The sequence below is a fragment of the Rattus norvegicus genome, chromosome 1, assembly GCF_021556685.1.
Source record: "Rattus norvegicus strain SHRSP/BbbUtx chromosome 1, alternate assembly SHRSP_T2T, whole genome shotgun sequence".
NCBI lineage: Eukaryota > Metazoa > Chordata > Mammalia > Rodentia > Muridae > Rattus > Rattus norvegicus.
The window spans coordinates 169,324,468-169,345,452 of NC_141534.1; the positions used below are offsets into that span (position 1 = coordinate 169,324,468).

Consider the following 20,985-nt stretch of genomic DNA (forward strand, 5'->3'; position numbering starts at 1 on the left):
CAAAGGGTTAGGCCAACAGTATGTTCAGCTTGGAGGTAAAATGGAAGTCTCAAAGTTGCTGGTAATGTAAGCAAAATCTGGGCTCTACCAAGTTGTAGGAAGATTTCAAGGATCACCTGGTAGCTAGGAGTGGTGAATCTAACACAAAGGAAAAAAACCCCTGTTTTAGGTATTAACTGTGTTTTGATTTGTCCTGTCAGGAGAACTTGCTAGCTAGCTCACAGGACCCCACTTCCCTTTAGATCTATTTTTTGTTTGTGCGTTTATGCAGATCTCTGCGCATGTCTCTATGTGTATGTCATGTTCAGTGTGAATCAAAAATATTAGGGAGAGTTGACTTCCAATTCTGCTTCAATTGAGGATTAATGACCCTCTCTGTTTTTGTTTTGTTCTCTCTTCACCTTCTCACTCTCTTCCTTCTCCAAATATTTAGTGTTTGTTCCAATATTTGGTGCTGAATATTGGGTATGCAAAAACCAGTAAAGCAGACACACTTTATTCTTGAAGATTTTATATATTGTTGGTGGGCAGGGTGGCACAGTCCCAGAACACCAGCATTTGGAAGGTTGAAATTGGCTACTTTCAGATACATAGTGAGCTCCAGGCCAAGTTTTGTGATAAGAGATTGAGGTTAGTGAGATGGATCAGCCAAGATTGATGACCTGAGTTTGATCCCTGGGAACCAACTTCTATATAAGCCTATGAACTCAACATGTTTTGGGACTAGAGAAGAAAATTAGCCATCTGAGAATGACAAAGGAAGACTACTCAAAAGAGACAGTGCTTCAGATAAACCTGGAAGGAGGAGGGGCAGTTATCTTGGGGAGAGGGCTGAGAAGTATGTATACCAGCTAGAGGACCAAGTGTGATGTCACTGAGGACTAGTGAGACGGTAGTCTTTCTTTTTTTTAATTGGGCAGAATTTTATTTTCCTTTACAACTTAATAAATTCTTCTTGATGTCTGCACATGGGGTAAGGCTGCTAGGTAGTTCAGAAAGATGGCAGCAATGGTGTTTTCCTGACAGTGTGTAGTCTTATGTAGTGAGTAGAATGACTTGTATGGTGCCACTGTCAAACAAGCAAAACTGCATTTATGCACCCATCGTTTTCAGGATTGTTGGTAACTTGAGCATACTTTCCCCAAATAACATTGTCTCCTTATGTCCCAAGGCCCAACTCGCTCACATTCACTTCAGTGACTGTCCCTTTGGTGATCACACCCAGGGTTGTATGTAATGGGGAGGAGGGACTCTTTTTCACACTGAGTATAGGCAGGCAAAAGGGAGCTATCAGCTCAGGGTGTGTGACATGGGCTTTTTTGAAACGTAGACCCATTGACCTAAAGAATCTTTTGTATTTAGATGGTTTTCTTGTAAAATCATCACCAACAAAGCAGACTTTAGTAACCATTCTCTTCCATACCTTCTTTTTTCTTTTTCCTGTTCAAATAATTTCAATACTTCTGTTTCTCCTTGGGCATAAACTTTGGGTAGAGGAACCTACCTTTTCTTTTCATTTCTGCTTAATCATGTTGGAAAGTTCTTGCTTTCACCGCCCCTCTCTGTCCAGCAGATAGGCAGGGACTGCTCTCTGTGGGGTCTTCTCATCATCCTTCTGCTTGGTGTTTCTCTTTTCATGCGTCTTAATGGTCTTTTTCATTTGTATTTTCTCAGCGTGGTGCTGTTATGATTTATCTTTTTTTTTTTTTTTGCCTTTGAACATTCATGGACCTCTCAACCTCCTTTCCTTGTCTTTCTCTCATGGTAGTCCAAATGATATCCATATCATTTGCGGTGCAATTCAGTATATTCTATGACTTCCTGGGTTCCAAAAACTTCTTAATTTCTGGGTGTCACTGGCCTACGAGCATGGTTTGCTCAGGCCAGAATGCAAAAGGGTAGTTTTTTAAGTAGCGAGTCAGTAGTCTTAATTGGCACATTGAATGGGATAGGGAGATAAGGTGGGCGATGAGGTCAGAAAGGCAGGCCTTAGGCAAACTACACCACACTAGAGAACTTAGAATTTTGTCTTCAGAGTGATGACCACTCAGTAGAGCTGGCTCTACTTTGAGGTATGTTAGGAGCAGGCTCTGGAGAGGAGACAAAATTGAAACTTAGGTTTTAAAGATGAACTGGAGCTTACTAGGCAAAAGAAGAGTATTTGAGAAAAAGGAAATTTGATGAGTCTTAAAGGTAGGAAACCAAAACCATGGCCCATTTGGGAAACATGATCAGGGAGGTATCTACAGAAGCTCCTTCACCACTCAGGGACATCAATAGTAGACATCTCCAATGAGTGGTAGGAGGCTCAAAAAAGATACGTGGATATAAAGTATCCTTTGTAAATCAGAGTCATGCACACAGTACAGTAGTCTGTTGCCTAGTTTCTGTGCATTTCTTTTAGTGCCCAATAGCCATAGGCCTTCCATATGTAGGTCCACATGGTCATGCACCTCAGATTTGCTATGTGAACAAGGACAACTTCTGATCCTACCACTGGTACCTCCCAAGGGCTGGGATAAGAGGTGTGTGCCTTTACTTGGTACAACATGGTATTATGGTTTGCATATAAAGTATTCCAAAATGTTCATGTATAGAAGGCTTAGTTTTTAGGTAGTGGCACTACTGAGAAGGGGTTAGATCATGAGGGGAGCTTACGTCATCAATAGGCTTAACTTCCATTAATAGCTGACTGGAAAGGAGAAGTTCACCTAGAGGAAGGAAATCAGTTAGAGGCCTGCCTTTGAAGGTTATACTTTGTCTCTAAGACCTGCCTTCTCTTGCTCTATTTCCCAACCACCTGTGGAGAGTAGCTTTTCTTCCTCATGTCTTTCTACCATGATGTTTCTACCTTACTCAACACATAAAAGCAATGGATCCAATTGACTATAGATCAAAACCCCTGAAACCAAGAGCCAAAATAAACCTTTTGCCCCTTAGGTTTTCTCAAGTAATGTCACAGTAATGGGAAGGTGTTAGCATACACGATTTCCTCTAGTATTTGAACATAGTTATAATGACTCTTCTGGTATTATTTCTATTAAATTTGACATCTAGGCACCCTTAAAGGAGTTCTGCTGCTTGCCTTCCTTCTGTTGTGTGGTCCTACTTTTCATACAACTTGCAGGTCTTTTTGAAAGGACATGTGGTGGCACCTTCAGGTATTATGCCAACTTCTGTGGGAAGTTTGCTTGTTTTTACTTGTTTAGTGACTGGCTAGATTATTTGATAGTCTTCCTTTACATTCTCTTTGATTGCATTCCATAGAAAGTACAGTCTTACACATGTACACAGTCATTATACGATGATAATGGTTCTGGCAGAGCTGTCTTTGCCATCTCTTTTCCTGCTCCATCCAGTTTTGAAGCTCCATCAGTTGTGATATTATTCCTCTCCTATTTTCACCAGTGCCTTGGGGCACAAATTACTTAGCTTGAACCTGTCATATTAGATCTCCTTTGAAGGGATGATTTCCTGAGCTGTGTACTTATGCTGGGGAGTTCTTACCAGCTACTTTTTACCCAGTTCTCTGTAGCAAAATCTCTGGTCTCTAATTTGCCATGTTCAAATAGGCTTTATTTCCCTAGTTTTATCTATGTGAGTTTAACAGTGATATAAAATATTAAATGAATAATTCCATAAATAAGCAAGTCTTAAGCATTTATTATGTGTATATTGGTGTTGGGGATTGAACCCAGAGCCTTGGACATGAAGGAAGGTATCCTACCACTTAGCCATGTCCCTGGCCCCTGTAAATTTTAAGTTATGAACTATCCTGTGTAGAATGTTGAAATCAAATGTTTTGAGCAACCCTGGATGTGAATCATCTCTTGTTCCGAGTATCCTTGCTCTGTATGATAGCCACCTGTTAGTCCCTGTCGGGACTGTCAGGTGCATGGAGTGATACTGCAGTGCTGTGTTCAAGTAACCCTTGTTTACTTAATGGAAGTGGAACAAGTAGCAGTGCTGGCAAATTGGACATGCCAAAGAAAAACAATAAAGTGTTTTAAGAGAAAAGGTGAAAGTTTCGGTTAATGAGAAAAGAAAAAAAAAGTATGGTAAAGTTGTTCAGCAGTAAAAAAAAAAAATTAACCTATCTATGAAAGTGTAAAGAGAATTTTGTTATATTTCAAATTGCAAAAATTATGATCACAATATCATCATCCTAATATGGAGAAAACATATCATTGGTATATTTGTATGAGAAAACATACTCCACAGGGTTTGGTACTGTCCACCATTTAACATTGTGTGTGTGTGTGTGTCTGTGTGTGTGTGTGTGTGTGTCTGTGTGTGTGTGTGTCTGTGTATCTGTGTGTGTGTGTCTGTGTATCTGTGTGTGTGTGTCTGTGTGTGTGTCTGTGTGTGTGTGTGTGTCTGTGTGTGTGTGTCTGTGTGTGTGTGTGTCTGTGTGTGTGTGTGTGTCTGTGTAGGTGTGGGATGGAAATGGAATGCATTCTCTGTAGAGAAGGGGGACTGCTTCAGCGAAACCATCTATCTCTCCAGATGCCTTTTGCCACAACTAAAACTGTCTCCATGGTATCTGTAGTCTTGAACTTACAGGGATTTGAAGTCTGATTTCCCTCCAGGCCATGCCTTTGAGCTAAGGTTCTAGACTGTCTTTAAATAATACCCTCCCTTTAGGAGTTGAGTACTTAGCAGATAGGCATCAGTAGCTTTAGGTCTCCATGGTTTGTCTGTCCCAAGGTGTGATTGTTATCTTATTAGTTATAGAACTCATGGTTGGAAGTCCAGGATCCCCAGTGGTGCTGCTGCATCTGGTCAGTATGAGGGCCGAGCAGAAGGTGACAGGCATACCTGCTGACCACAGAACTTGACACTAGCCACAGGGAGCTGTTAGCAAGATGTAGAATGTTAGTGTCCTGTCTTCCAGGATATAGCTAGACATCTAGGGGGAAAGTAACTCTGTGTACTTACCTACACTATTCTGGAACAGAATTCTATCTCTGTGGGCCGAGTCAGTTAGTAACAGGGTCAAAGACTGCTACATTTTTGCCTTTTTATCAAATTTTGGTGGATTTTCTTGAGCATATGTGTTTCTTTATTTGTTATATGCCCTTAGAGGTGTTGAAAAATATCTTCCTTAGTTTTTTCCTTTTATTGAAAAAATACTTTTTCACATATAATATATCCTGATTATGGTCTCCCCTCCCTCTGCTCCTCTCAGTTACTGCCCACCTCCCCTCCCATATGGGTCCACTCACTTCCTATTTCTCATTAGAAAACAAACAAGCTTCTATGGGATAATAATACAATGTAACACGATACAATAAAATATAATAATATAAAACAAAACCTAACACACTGGAATTGAACAAAACAAAAAGAAAGAAAGAGCCCAAGAGGAGGCACAAGAAACAGACACCCACTCATTTGCACATTTAGTAATCCCATAAAAATGGCAAACTGAACCATAATACATACACAAAGGACTTACAGGGTAAAAAGAGAGAAAGAAAAATATATAAATAAAAATTTTTTAAAAAATTAGTTAAAATTAAAACAAAATAGAAAAAAGAAAGAGCCCTGATACATTACTAGACAAGGAGCCTCCAAAGACACTGCTGAGTTTGTTTTAATTCTTCTTCTGTTGTCCGTCCACTCCTGGCCATGCAGCTAACCTTAGAGATACTGTAGTGGAGCAGAGCCTGAAGGAGGCCATCCAGAGACTGCCCCACCTGGGGATCCATCCTATCTGCTGACACAAAATCCAGACACTATTGCTGATACCAAAAAGTGCTTACTGCAGGAGCCCAGTATAGCTGTTTCCTGAGAGGCTCTGCCAGAGCCAGACCAATACAGATGCGGATGTACACAGCCAAACATTGGACTGAGCACTGAGACCCCAATGGGGACGTTAGGCCAAGGACTGAAGGAGCTGAAGGGGTTTGCAACCTCATAGGAAGAGCAACAATATCAGCCAACCAGACTCCCCCTCAATGCTCCAAGAGACTACCAACCATAGAGTACACAGTGGGTACATATGGCTCCAGCTGGATATGTAGCAGAGGATGGCCTTATCTGGTATCACTGGGAGGGGAGCTCCTTGGTCCTGTGGAGGCTTGATGACTCAGGATAGGGGAAAGCTAGGCTGCTGAGGCAGGAATGGGTTGGCAGGTTGGGGAACACTCTCATAGGCAGGGGGAGGTAGGAGGGGATAGGGGGCTTGTGGAGGGAAAACTGGGAAGGGGGATAACATTTGAAGTGTAAATAAATGAAATAACCAAAAAATTTTTTTTCTCCATTGAGACTTCCTTGGAGGAGACTAAATTTTCATTTGCAAGCAGCTATCTACTGGAGATAGCTTCTGGGTGAGGGATGGAGGTGTGTGTCTACTTCTCTTTCAGCTTTAGGACCCTCCTGGTGCAGATCCACACAGGCCCTGTGCATTCTGCCTCAGTGTCTGTGAGTTCATATATATGTGCACAATGTTGATTTAGAGGTCTTGTTTCTTGGTGTCCTCCATCTCCTCTGGCTCTTACACTGTTTTTGTCCACTCTTCCATGGAGTTCCCTGAGCCCTGAGGGGAGGGATTTAATGGAGACATCCCATCTAAGGCTGAGCATTTCAAGGTCTTTAACTTGCTCCATAAAGTCCGGCTGTGGTCTCTGTATTTATTCCTGTCTACAGTAGGAGGAAGCTTCTCTGAAGATGGCTGAGTATAGCAGAATATCATTAGGAGTCATTTTATTGCTTTTCCTCCCGCTAAGAACAGCAGTATATGTTTTTGTTCTAGGTCTCTGGACTCTGCTCTCTAGTCTCAGGTTCTTAGTCACTCAAGCAGTGTCAGGTATAGATTCATCTCATGGAGAGGGCCTAAGTCAAATCAGACATCGATTGGTTACTCGCCAAGCTTTGTACCACCACTGCCCTAGCATATATTATAAGCAGATCAGCATTGTAGATTGAAGTGTTCGTGTCTGGATTTGTATTCATATTTGTTTTTTGGTAGCCTGCAGAGTACCTTCCTATACCAAGGACACTAGAAAGTAGAGCTAAAGGCCCTATTCAGGCACCAGCTCAACTTCTCCATGTTCAATGAGTTGTTTAAGTGTTGTCTTTAGCAGCCGGGCCTTGGTGTCAGTTTGTGGAGAGATAGTCTTTACAACAGACTGTATTGTTTGGGGATTTCCATGGGATCACTTTGGCCAAGAACTCAATTAGATGTAATCCAACCCCAATAAAGAAAGCTTTATTTTGTGATAAGATATGTCTAGTTGGAGCTCTGTCTCTCCCATTATTTAGTGAATTTATTTAGATCACCTTCCTTCATATATGTGTATACTTTAGGAAGCTTTTACTATACTAGGTTTCCATACTGCCCCTCAAAGAGCCTTTATTCCAGCTGTCTCTCCACGTACACCCTCCTTTGTTCTCTCCCACCTCCTCCTCCCATTTGATCCTCTCTCCACACTTGATCCTCCCATTCCAGCCCCCATCCATCCATCATAACTACTTATTCTATTTCTCTTTCCTAATGAGATTTATCTGTTCTCCCCTAGTCTCTTATCCTATATCTAGTCTCTGAGATTCTGTGGATTGTAGTTTGGTTATCATTGACTCAACAGCTAATATCCTTGTATAAGTAAGTACATAGCATGTTTGTCTTTCTGAGTCTGGGAGACTTCACTCAGAATAATTTTTTTCTAGTTCCATCCATTTACTTTTGAGGTTTATAATTTCATTCTATGTTTGAGTAAACTCTATTGTGTAAATGTACCCCATTTTAAAAACATCTGTTTTTTTGTTGAGGTATGTGTAGGTTGTTTTTAATTTCTGGCACTATGAATAGTGCAACAAGAACATGTTTGAATAGGTGTCTCTGTGCTAGAGTGAAGCATCCTTTGGGTATATGCCCAAGATGGGTATAGCTGGATCTTGAGGTAGATTGGTTCCCATCCTCCTAAGGACCCATCACACTTATTTCTGTTGCAGCTACCCCATACAGTTTACCCACCAACAGTGGATGAGGATTCCCCATCACATCCTCGCTAGTATGAGCTACCACTTGTTTTGTTGATTGTAGCCATTTTGACAGATGTAGTTTTGATTTGCATTTCCCTGATGTCTAAGGATGTTGAGTGTTTAAGTGTTTATCAGCCATTTGCGTTTCCCTTTTTTAGAGTTCTCTCTTTAGATCTGCAAACCATATTTTAATTGGGTTGTTTGTTTTCTTGATATATAGTTTCTTAAATTCTTTATATATTTTGGATATTAGCCCTCTATTGGAAGTGTAGTTGGTAAAAATCTTTTCCAGTTATGTTGGCTGCCACTTTGTCTGAACTATTGTGAAGCTTCTCAGTATCAGGAAGTCCCATTTATTAATTGTGGATCGTAATGCTTGTGTTAACATGTTCTGTTTAGAAAGTCTTTTCCTGGGCCTGTGAGTTCAAGGCTATTCCCCACTTTCTCTTCTATCAAGTTCAGTGTATCTGGTTTTATGTTGAGGTCTTTGATTGATACGGAGTTGAGTTTTGTGTAGGGTGATAAATATTAATCAATTTGCATTCTATATGTAGATGTCCAGCTTGATTGACAGGCACCATTTGTTGAAGATGGCATCTTTTTTCCAGAGTGAATTTCTAGCTTTATCAAAAATCAGGTGACCATAGCTGTGTAGACTTATGTCTGGGTCTTCATTCCCATTCTCTTGTTCAGTGTATCACTTTCTGTGTCAGTACCCGGTGGTTTGTTACTATAGCTCTGTAGTCCAACTTGACATTAGGGATCACGATACTTCCAGCAGTTCTTGTATTATGCAGGATTGTTTCAGCTATCCTTGGTTTTTCCATAGGAAGCTGAAGATTGTCCTATCAAGATCTGTGAAGGATTGTCCTGGAATATTGATGGATATTGCATTGAATCTGTAGATTCCTTTTGGTAGGATGGCCATTTTTACTATATTAATTATATTAATCCACGAGCATGGGAGATCTCACTATTTTCTGATATCTTCTTTAGTTTCTTTGTTCAGTATCTTAATTTTTTTTGTATACAAGCAATATTACTTTCTTGGTTAGAGTTTTCCCAAAATATTTTATATTATTTGAGTCTATCTCCTGATTTCTTTCTCAGTCTTTTGTTACTTGTATATAGGAAGCTACTGAATTATGTGAGTTAATTTTTTTGTATTCATTTTCTTTGCTGAAAGAGTTTTATCAGCTATAGGAGTTTCTTGGTGGAATTTTTAGGGTTATTTATTCAGACTCTCATATCATCTGCAAATAAAGATTCTTTGCTTCTTCCTTTCCACTTTGTACTCCCTTGATCTCCTTCAGCTATCTTACTACTCTAGCTAAGACTTCAGGACTCCATTGAATAGGAATGACGAGTGTGTATTTATTGTTCCTGATTTTGGTGGAGTTTCTCTCCACTTAATTTGATGTTGTTGTTGTTGTTTTGTTTTTTTGTGGACCTCTATTTTCCAGTTATTGGATTGGGGCTTTTTTTTCTTTTTTCTTTTTTCTTTTTTTTTCGGAGCTGAGGACTGAACCCAGGGCCTTTTGCTTGCTAGGCAAGTGCTCTACCACTGAGCTAAATCCCCAATCCCTTTTTTTAATCTTTATTAACTTGAGTATTTCTTATTTACATTTCGATTATTATTTCCCTTCCCGGTTTCCGGTCCAACATACCCCTAACTCCTCCCCCTCCCCTTCTACATGGGCTTCCCCTCCCCATCCTCCCCCCATTACCACCCTTCCCCCAACAATCACGTTCACTGGGGGTTCAGTCTTGGCAGGACCAAGGGCTTCCCCTTCCACTGGTGCTCTTACTAGGCTATTCATTGCTACCTATGAGGTCAGAGCCCAGGGTCAGTCCATGTATAGTCTTTAGGTAGTGGCTTAGTCCCTGGAAGCTCTGGTTGCTTGGCATTGTTGTACATATGGGGTCTCGAGCCCCTTCAAGCTCTTCCAGACCTTTCTCTGATTCCTTCAACGGGGACCTATTCTCAGTTCAGTGGTTTGCTGCTGGCATTCGCCTATGTATTTGCTGTATTCTGGCTGTGTCTCTCAGGAGAGATCTACATCCGGTTCCTGTCGGCCTGCACTTCTTTGCTTCATCCATCTTTTTGATGTTGTGTTACAGACTTGCTTTAGACTGCATTTATTAGGTTTAGGTATGTCCTCATGTTTCCTTAATCTCTCCTGTACTTTTATCATGAAGGGATGTTGGATTTTGCCAAAAGCCTTTTCTGAATGTAATGAGAATATCATGTGGTTTCTGTCCTTGTGTTTGTTTATGTAACGGATTCCATTTATTAATTTAAGTATGTTGAACCATCCCCGCATCTGTGGGATAAACTATAATCATGGTGGATGACCTTTTTGATATGTTCTTGGATTTGGTTTACAAGTATTTCATTGAGAATTTTTGTACCTGTGCTCATAAGGGAAATTGGTCTGTAATTCTCTTTTTTTGTTGGATCTTGATGTGGTTTAAATATTAGGGTAACTATGGCCCCACAAAATGGATTAGGCAGTGCCCCTTCTGTTTCTCTTTTGTGGAATAATCTGGGGAGTGTTGGTAATAGCTCTTCTTTGAAAGTCTGGTAGAATTCTGTAGTAAAACCATCTAGCCCTGGCTTTTTTTGTTTGAGAGACTTTTAGTGACTGCTTCCATTTCATAGGGGTTATACATCAGTTTTAATTGCTTATCTGGTCTTGATTTAACTTTGGAAGAGGTATGTATCAAGGATATTATCCATTTCTTTTAGTTTTTCCAATCTGGAAAGTTGGAAACAAGTTTTTAAAGCATGTCCTTATGATTCCCTGAGTTTTCTCAATATTTGTTCTTAAATCCCCCTTTTTTATTTTTAGTTAATTTTAATATTTTTCTCTGTCTTTTAGTTAATTTGGATAAGGATTTGTTAACCTTACTGATGTTATCGAAGAACCAATTCTTTGTTTCACTGATTCTTTGTATTTTTGTTTGTTGTTTCTATTTATTGATTTCAGCTCTGAGTTTGATTACTTCTTGCTGTCTACTTTTGGATGTCACTTTGTTGTTGTTGTTGTTGTTGTTGTTGTTGTTGTTGTTGTTGAGCTTTCGGGTTGTTGTTAAGTTACTAGTGAGATCTCTTCCTTTTTTTAAAAAATGTGGGTACTTAGTGCTATGAACTTGCTCCTCTAAGTGAGGTGGAAGTCTGCAATTAGCCTAACTGCCCTCCTGGCTTGAGTGGCCTGTGGGTTCCCGGAGAATCTCTTCCTCAGTTTTACTGGAGACTTTGTCCACATAGCTTCTTATGGTGTCAAGCTACAAGAGCCTTCTGTCCCAGCAGTTTTTATAAATATCCTTTCTTTCATCCAGGTATTAGCCAGACTGACACAGTTTAGCTTGGAGATTGGGTGTGTTCATGGTGGTGTGGGTATAGACTGCAGATATCCTCCCTGCTGCATTCTGTCTGTGTCGTGTATTCATTCTATGTAGATATGGCATCATTGACCCCAATTAAGAAGAGGTTCTTGTCTCTCCAAGGAAATTCTTTCTAATTAGTGATCTATTTCTGTCCTATCATAAAACAAAGGTCACTAACTGGTAGTCCTTGACTGTTTTGGATACTTCGGTTCTAATAGTTTGCAAGACTGGAGATGTTAGAGTAACCCTGACTGCTGTTCTGTTCTGATGCCTGGAAAGCTTCAACCTTAGATAAAGCTTTAGGATTTGACCTGGGTCATGTATTCATCAGCCGCATGTATTCTCTACTTTCACTTGTACTGGTGTTGGAAATAAAGGGAAAAGAAAAAGGTGTTGTTACTGCTTTGGAAGAAGTTTCCTTGTGGCAGAGAGCTGGGAAACAGTTGAGGATTCTGTATTAAGTGACCAGTGTAAGTCACAGAAGAAGGAGAAGGAGGGAGGAATAAGGAGGAAGGAAGAAGGGAGAAGGAAGAAGAAAGAAGAAAGGAGGAAAGACCTAACAGCTTTATCTATGATCAGGACCACTGATAAGTAACCTGGTCAGGAGGAGACGGGGAGTGTTTTAGATGAGAGAGTAACTTGTACAACTCATTGGACTGGTGACAAGGCTGGTACTTTCACAGACTAGGGGTTTGTTACCATCAGGAACAGGAGAAAGAAGCAGTTGATGCTACAATAAAGTCAGGGCTCAGACCATAGAAGGTTGTGGAAAAGGCTATTTTCAATTTAAGGTGGAGTTAGGGATTGCAAAGAATCCTAGTGCAGAACAGAAAGAGCCTTTGACGTTAGGGGATTGTTGCCCCGACTTCCTTCCTTTGGGATCTTTTGGCATATTGGCTTCTGTTAGCAGGCACTGAGGCATGTATCTCTCTTCTCCGTTCTCTACAGGACTCTCTTAGAACTGAGGGATCTGCATCATTATAATATTGTTTCCCAGGATGGCACATACTTAGTTATATTATCCTTAACCCTTCCCCCCAACACACACACTTTGTTTGAGATACTATTCTAAGCTGTTGTCATAAATTGACTCATTTATAAGTAAGTGATATATGTATGAAGGCATTATTGTTACCTACATTTATAGATGGTGTGCATGATACACTGAAAGTAAGTGATAAACCTACAATTCAAACTGAAGCAACTAGCTTTGGAAGCAAGGTCTAATTTGAATTCCAGCCAGTTTAAGTCTCTTAATAGCTAAGACATGTGTCCAGCATTCTGTGTGTTGTAGGGTAAACTTAAGTAAGAGACAGCCTTTCAGCTATTTAATAACTGGATGCTCTGCTCTATACCATGTCCTAAACTTGGAGATGGGTTTAGGGAGCTAAATTCATTAGTCAGTTAGGTATTCTAGGGAATTTACACTGTAAGTGAATAAAGAGATAAATATAGTCTCTATTTTTGAGTTTCTTAGGGAAAGTAGGAAGGAGCTAATTAAATAGTAATTATAGTGTAGTAGGAGTACTGTCATAAATATGTACCCTGAGAACTAAGGGAACAAATAAATAAGGGCATTCAATTAACTTACCTACAAGTGTGGAAAAATACCCAGAGGCAGTGATTTTAACAGGCATAAAGTTTTAATAGGCATAAAGCATTTCATGTGGACCATGTTGTGGAAAGGCTTGGAGCTATAAAAGTGCATGATTTGCTTAAGAACTGGAAATGGCTTGATATTTCTAGAGAGGGATTAGTTGTTACTTTTTCTGGAAATAGCCAGAGAGCCAGAGATTAATTTTTCTAGTTTTTTTTTTGTAGGAACTCCTCAGTTTTTGTTTGTTCGTTTTGTTTTTTGAGATAGTGTCTCACTATGTAGTCCTGACTGTTCTGAAATTTGTTGACTAGTCTGACCTTGATCTCCCTGCCTCTGCCTCCTGAGTTCTGAGATTAAAGTATGAGCCACTACATCTGGTTTCTGTTCCACTTCTATAGTATAAAATAAGAAATGGATAATATATCAGTGAATTAGTAGGGCTGTATTCTGGTAAAGTTTTACATCCTGGGGCTGGGGTATGGCTTGGCTGTTAGTGACATGTTTGCCTTTAGGCATGCGCAAAGCCCTGGGTTTGATCCCCAGCACCACATGTACTGGGCGTGGTGGTGGTGAACACTGGTAATCCCAGCACTCTGAAGGTGGAATCAGAAATTCAAGATTGTTTTTGGCTAAATAATACATTTGAGGCATGCCTAGGATACATACTAAAACAAACAAACCCCAAATGAAAACCATATGTTCATAAAGACTGTAAACTGGATTTGACTTTTTATAGCATCCTGAGCCCTGGTCTGGCCGGGAGGGAGAGTATGAGGGAAATACTGGAAAATAAGTGTATAGGCCACATTTTCAAAGGCCCCAATGCAAGGCTGTTAGGCTATGAAACTAGGGCTTTACCTTGTAGGTTATAAGAAGTCATGGAATTTTAGAGGAGTTGGTCAAGTTAGACTTGTAGTTCATAAAGGTCAATGTAGTAGTTTGGTTTCGGTTTGTGACAGGGTCTTACATAGTCCAGGATGACCTCAAACTCCTGATCCTGATATCTCAAGTGCTGACATTATATTTGTCTACACTGTACCTCGCCTCATTCTAGTGTTTAAACTGGCAGAAGACTAAATGCATGAAGATGGGAAATGACTCTTCTCTCCTAACCTTTTAGCAGTAGCTGGTGAATACCACTCAGGACAGTCATTTCACCTCTGAAATGTGTCCTAGTACTCAGTATAAACAGCACCTGGAGCTACAGCAGCTAAAATGACAGTTCTTAAATGTGGTGACACACTTTTGTAATTCTAGTACTGAGGATGCTGAAACAGCTGGGTCACGTTTGTGGCTAGCCTTCACTACATAGCAAATCCCTGCATTGAAAAACAAACAACAAACTAGGCATGGTGGTGCATGCCTGTAATCTCAACACTTGGGAGGTGGAAGCCAGAAGATCAGAGTTCAAGGCTAGCCTCAAAATACAAATAACACAAACAGAACAGTTAATCAATGCCAGATGTTTTAAGATACAAAGAAGAGCTGAGAAATGTGGGGTTTTGATATTTTCAAGGAGAGGATTTTAGAGGTGCTGTTTGGTTTGGAAGGCATAGAAGACATAGTGAGGATCACTATGGATAGTGGGGGAAGGAGGAGTGGTACTAAGGGGTAGCTCTGGAGAGCTGCTCAGGTCCCTGCACCTGAAGGTGCACCAACCTTCTGGCTTTAAGTCGATGAGTTCTGTCCTCTGAGGAGGCTAGCAGGGACGGTGCTGGGGGATCTAGAGCTGTATTTTCCTCCTTCTCTGCTACCACCCACAGGACTTCACTACTGCTTGGGATTGTCTTTGTGCTACCTCATGGAAGATCACTTTTCTGAGCTCATAGAGCTAAATATACCTAGTGACAGCTGGCGCTTTGGCACTTAGGCGAGCTACTGAGCTGTCGTTCTAGCCAGTGCTACATTCCTCACGGTAAGACAAAACTTTTAGGGCACCTCCTTGGACCTTCTTGAGAGAGGAGCTCCTCGTTCTGAGCTTGAAACAGTAAATCCTTGTTTTGAGAGCCAAAAAGCAATCTGATTTTTGTTATTGCATTTTATTGCTTTTATTTTATTTTATTTTTCGGAGCTGAGGACGGAACCCAGGGCCTCTACCACTGAGCTAAATCCCCAACTCCGTTTTATTGCTTTTAAATATTGTTCTAGTTAAGACTTTAGCTATTTGCTGGCTATAGGACAATATTTAGAGTAAAATAAGGTTAATGCTTAAAATAAAATATAGTAGAAACTGGAGTTCTAGCTTAATATAACTTTCTTTTTAAATTTTATTTAATTTTATTTTTGTGTATTGGTGTTTCATCTGCATGTACATCTGTGTGAGTGCATTAGGTCTCCTGGACCTGAAGTTACAGACAGCTGTGAGCTGCCATCTAGATGCTGGGAATGGAATCTGGAACCTCTGAAAGAGCAGCCAGTGCTCTTAACTGCTGAGCCGTCTCTCCAGCTACTATAACATTCTTATCACAGTATTGTACTGTGTGCTTATCTCCTAGCACGCAACAGGCAAGGGTAGGAGGACTGTGTAAGTTTGAGATCAGCCTAGTCTGCATGTCCAGTTCTAGGCTATCAGGGGTATAGAATGAGACTCTTGTCTTGAAATAAAACAAAAAGAAGAAAGAAAAGGTAAAAATATTTTTTTTTTTAAAAAAGGCAGACTCTCATGTAGCTCAGGATGGTCTCAGGCTTACTGTTGTCAAGGCTAACCTTGAATAACTGTTTCTCCTGCTTCTCCTTCCCAAGTACTGGGATTACTGGTGTGCATTACTACTCCTGGCTAAAGAAAAATTTCTTGTATGTTTTGTTTATACCTGGATAACTGGGATCTTCTGCCAGGGAACATGTGGTTTTGAAGGGAAGAGAGATACATATCAACTCTGTTAGGAATACATACACACTGGACCTATGGGCATAAAAGGGCATTTTTGGTCAAGATGTTTCTCTACTTATCTACTTTTGAGTTATGCTTTAAAGTTTAGAAATACTTTTGTGAATACCAGGAACCATTAAACTGTGTGGCTCTGTGGGGCCGAGGGTCTCGTGCCTGAGCAATGTGAGCTGCATAAGTGCTGCATAGCATGTGAGTGCCGGGGGCAGTAGCAAGGTAGACAGCGCATGTTCTTCGGGAGGGGAGCCGCTGTTTGGCCCGGCCATCTTGTTGCACAGGCGTGTGGACCCAGGAGTGGAGCAAAGAGGACAAGGCCGGGGTTGGGGATTTAGCTCAGTGGTAGAGCGCTTGCCTAGGAAGCGCAAGGCCCTGGGTTCGGTCCCCAGCTCCGGAAAAAAAGAACCAAAAAAAAAAAAAAAAAAAAAGAGGACAAGGCCTGAGCCCTTCTTTAGCTCCTTAAGCACCAACTACTGAGTCTTCAGGTTCCCTTTCCACTTGCTGTTGGCAATTGATATTTTCCTCAGTTTAAGAAGAACATTCATTATCTGCCACATTTCAGGATGGTAGTTAAAGGAATACATTGTTTTAACTCCAGCTCCAAGGGGATCTGATGCCTCTGCTCTCTCATGAATACAAATACACACAAAGATATAAATTTAGATTACATTTGAAATAGAATAGTTTATGTAAAACTTCATTAGTTCCCTTTTTTCTTTCTTTTGCTTTATTTCTCTCTCTTTCTTTCCTTTTTCTTTCTTTCCTCTCCTATATTTTTACACCCCCCCCCAAAAAAAGAGTTCAGAGTCATCCTCAGGTACATACGAAGTTACAGGTTAGTCTGAACTATATGAGACTTTGTCCATACTAAACAAATAAACAAGCAAATAAACAATAAACCAACCAGACAAACTAAAGAATTGGAGCTACTGGGAGCATAGCTCAGTTGGTAAAGTGCCCACCACACAATTGTGAGAACCTGTGTTTTGATTCCTAGCACCCATATAAAATGTCGAGCATTGCAGCACATATCTGTGATGGCAGGGCTGGTGTGGTTAGACAGGTGAATGTCTAGGGCTTGCTGGCTAGTCAACCTAGCCAAATTGATAGTTTGCAGGTTCAGTAAGACCCTGCCTCAAAAGGTAAGGTTAATGTTGACCTGTGACTTTTGCAAATGCATATGTGTGCACAGGCATGCACAGACATACTGCACATTTCTTTTTTTTCCCTAACCCTAACCCTAACCCTAACCTCCCTAACCCTAACCCCCCTAGCCCTAACCCTAACCCCCTAACCCTAACCCCTAAACCCTAAACCCTAACCCTAGCCCTAACCCTATGCACATTTCTTTTAAACATTAACTTTTCATTTCCCTGTGGCTTGTTGAGTCCACTTTCACTCTTTCAATAATAATGATGATGATGATGATGATGGCTTGTTGAGTCCACTTTCACTCTTTCAGTGATGATGATGATGATGATGACGACGACGACGACGATAATCAGTATGAGAGAAGAATTCTAACATCTGTCTTTTTCATATGAAACATATAACAAAATGAAAAATTGTTTTCACCAGCAACTGAGAAATTCACATAGAAAGACACATGATTGGGGTTCATAAGTAGTGCATTGAAAATGTGTTATGTATAGCTGGAGACAAGTGACTTGTGGAGATCTTGGTGGGCTGGTTCACAAGTATCTTCTGTGACTTGTGTGCTTTTCCCTTACAGTTCCTAAGGGAAGACCTCAATTACCATGACCCTACAGTGAAACACAGCACCTTCCATGGTGAGGACAAGCTTATCAGCGTGGAGGACCTATGGAAGGCATGGAAGGCATCAGAAGGTAACAGGCAGCAGGGTTGTCGGTCCTAGTTGTCAGAGGTTTACAGAAGAGTGAGGATGAATAAATACTGGCCTTAAAAGGACATGAACAACAAAAACTGCTTGAAAAGAAGTGAGTTACTGAAATCATTCTATATAGTCATAGAATAAGACTGAGTTACAGTCATCATGCTGGAAAAGGGATTTGAAGTTGTCTTTCATTAGGATGTCTTGAATTCCAACCTATCAGCTTCTGTCCTCACACTATTCTCCGTAGAAATCTGCCAGCTCATCCTGTCATCCCCAGAGATAAGGAGCTTGCTGTTCTCTCGAGGCAGCCTGTTGTATACTTTCCGCCCAGTCCACCTCTTCTGAGTTCCAGATGACTCAAAGGTTGAGTGGCACCTCCACCAATCCTCCCAGCCTCTTTATGATTCAGATGTTCTTTTTGTAAACATTTTTATAATAACTTTCTTAGATCCTTGAGTTGGGCACAGAATCCTAAATGTGGTTTGATTTACATAGAGTTGAACTGCATTGGCAACTTCTGGGCTCTGGGCCCTGGGCATATATACTAACACTTCCTGATTAAATGCTAGTGCCCTCAGTGGTCATATTACTGACTCATGTTGAATTTATCAGTGAAAATTTTAGACCCTTCTGGTAATAAAGCTCCTAAACCATGACTATCTTGTTTCCACACTGGAGCATTTTATTCAGAATTCTGAGTGAAAGAGCATGTTTAGTTGTATGACACTTGACAGGAAAGAAAGTGACAGATCTTTAGCTTCCTCTGTTATCTCTGTGGCTAGAGCTTCCTTGGCTCTCAATGGGATTGGAAGCTTGTAGTTCAGTTGGTAAGTGGCTTGCTTCGATGAACAAAGCAAGCCCTGAAATTGCTTCCCAACACTGGGAAACCCAGCTGTGGTAGTACACATATGTAATCCCAGCTCTTGGGAAGTTTAAGATCATCTTCACTAAGTTCCAGAGCACCCTGGGGTCTGTGAGACCCGGTCTCTAAGACAGATGGGTAGGTAGACAGACAGACAGATATTGGAAACATTGTTACCCCCAAGGTCTTAGAGAGGAGATATGTCTAGTTTACTTTCTCTTGCTGTGACCAAAATCAAGTCTGGGAGGAAAGGGCTTACAGCTTATAGTCCATCATCAGGAGATGCCAAGGCAGAATGGAGGAGGCAGGATCTAAAGCAGAGACTAAAGGAATGCTGCTTACTGCTTGCCTTTCATGGCTTGTTCAGTTCCTTTCTTTTCCCACTCAGGACCTCCTGCCTTGGAGGGCATCATTCCAGTGGCCTGTGCCCTCCCACATCAATCATTCCTTTAAAAATGCCCCAGAAGCTTACCTACAGGCTGATGTTATGAAGACATTTTTTTCAATTGAGGTTCCTTTTTCTAAGACGATCCTAGCTGTGTCAAGTTGAGAAAAAAACAAACAAAACAAACACCTGACCCATATAAGGTGTTAAGAAAGGTTAAACATGAGTTATCCAGGGCTTCAGAATTTTGAGAGTGTCTCCTTATTTTGCCCATGTTGGCCTCAGACTCTCTTGGATCTTAGCCTTGTAAGCAGCTGGGATTATAGGCACCTGCCATGCTTCTAATTTTCCTTGTTCTTAGATGAGGAAACTTAGGACTTGGCTTAATTGTGTGTTTGTTGTCAAGCATTTAAGAGAGCCAGGACTAGATGTAGATCTTTTGATCCTTGTCGATCAGTGCATTTCCGTGTCATCTGATGGCAGCAACGGTACTTTTAGTAGAATGAGGCTGTTTCTATTTTTATTCAGAGTCTTACCTGTGACTATAGAATTTAATCTGAAAGGGAACATGCATATGTAGGTAGAGAGCTTTAGATTCATTAGGGAACATGCATATGTAGGTAGAGAGCTTTAGATTCATTAGGGAACATGCATATGTAGGTAGAGAGCTTTAGATTCATTAGGGAACATGCATATGTAGGTAGAGAGCATTGGATTCATTAGGGAACATGTATATGTAGGTAGAGAGCTTTAGATTCATTAGATTCGCAGCAGCAGAAAATGGAGCAGCTGCTGCCACTGAACTGTTTCATCAGTTTAGAAGAAGCATGTAGGAGAAAACTTTCTGGGACTCTTGAGAAGTTTACACACTCATGCACACACACACACAGACACAGACACAGACAAATACACACACACACACACACACACACACACACACACACACACACACACACACACACAGGCAGGGATCGAGGACTGACACCTAGTACGAGAGAACAGCCCAGGCCATTTTCTGGTCAGAACTTTATTTCTGGACTTAGCAACTATTTGGAACCCTTCCAATGTATTTCAAATTACTGGACCATGGAAGACAGTGGAGTATGTTTTTTGGAAAGGGCTGAGACTCATTTGCCCTTAGCAGTAAACATTCGAACACACAGCAGTGTGCCTCACTGCTGAGAAGTCATATATATGTCCCTTTGCAGAACTGGTTTACTGGTGGGTTCATAGACCAAAAGTAAGAGCCTTCTTGTGTGCAATAATTTGCCTCGTTATTTAGGGAAAGGCTCCTATTCTCTCTAGGGTGAGTTTCCAGAACTACCAAAGGCGTGTAGTATTCTGGCATTAATTCAAACTGGCTGGCTTGAATGCAGCTAACTGGTGTGGATATCAGCTTTAGTCATTTATGTTCAGAACATTAGCAGGCTAATGTCACGCCTTTTTGTGTGATTAGTGTTGTTATTAACATTCTCTGACTAATGTTGGAAACCAGTGTTTGTTTTTTCTTGTTTTTTCCCTCTCTCTCTCTCTCTCTCTCTCTCTCTCTCTCTCTGTCCTCTCTCTCTCTCTCTCTCTCTCTCTCTCTCTCTCTCTCTCTCTCTCTGTCTATCTCTGTGTGTGTGTCTCTGTCTCTGTCTCTGTCTCTCTGTCCCCCTCCCTCTCTGTCTCTCTCTCTGTCTCTCTCCCTCCCTCCTTCCTTTCTCTCTCCCACTCTTCCTGTGTTATTTAGATCTTAGCAGGAAAGTCTGCTCACCTCTTCATTAACCAGCTCTAGGTTTTAATAATAAAGCCAACAGCAACTCAGAAGCTACTCTGACATGTGTGTACTACGTCACACATGCTAAGCACTGTTCTAAGTGTTTTCCTTATGTTATTTCATTTCTCACAATAACCTTATATGTATAGTTACCATGGTTCCGAGTTATCTCCATTTTCAGATGTGGAAAACAAGGAAAGGAGATTGAGTGGAACAATGGAATATTATTCTGTCACCAACTATGTGTAGTTACTTAAGATACCACAG

The 20,985-nt window shown here is 40.8% G+C and overlaps 1 protein-coding gene and 1 pseudogene across 9 annotated transcripts in view; one reads left to right on the plus strand and one right to left on the minus strand.

The window, feature by feature from the left end:
- The window catches only part of Stim1 (stromal interaction molecule 1), a 162,588-nt gene that overhangs the window by 101,203 nt on the left and 40,400 nt on the right, over positions 1-20,985 (plus strand). For all 9 annotated transcript variants that reach the window (XM_087570765.1, XM_087570772.1, XM_087570769.1 and 6 more), the window contains 1 exon segment: positions 17,590-17,704. In XM_087570765.1, coding sequence (XP_087426891.1) covers positions 17,590-17,704 — 115 coding nt within the window.
- LOC103691224 (ribosome biogenesis protein NSA2 homolog pseudogene) lies at positions 1,073-16,126 on the minus strand (annotated as a pseudogene).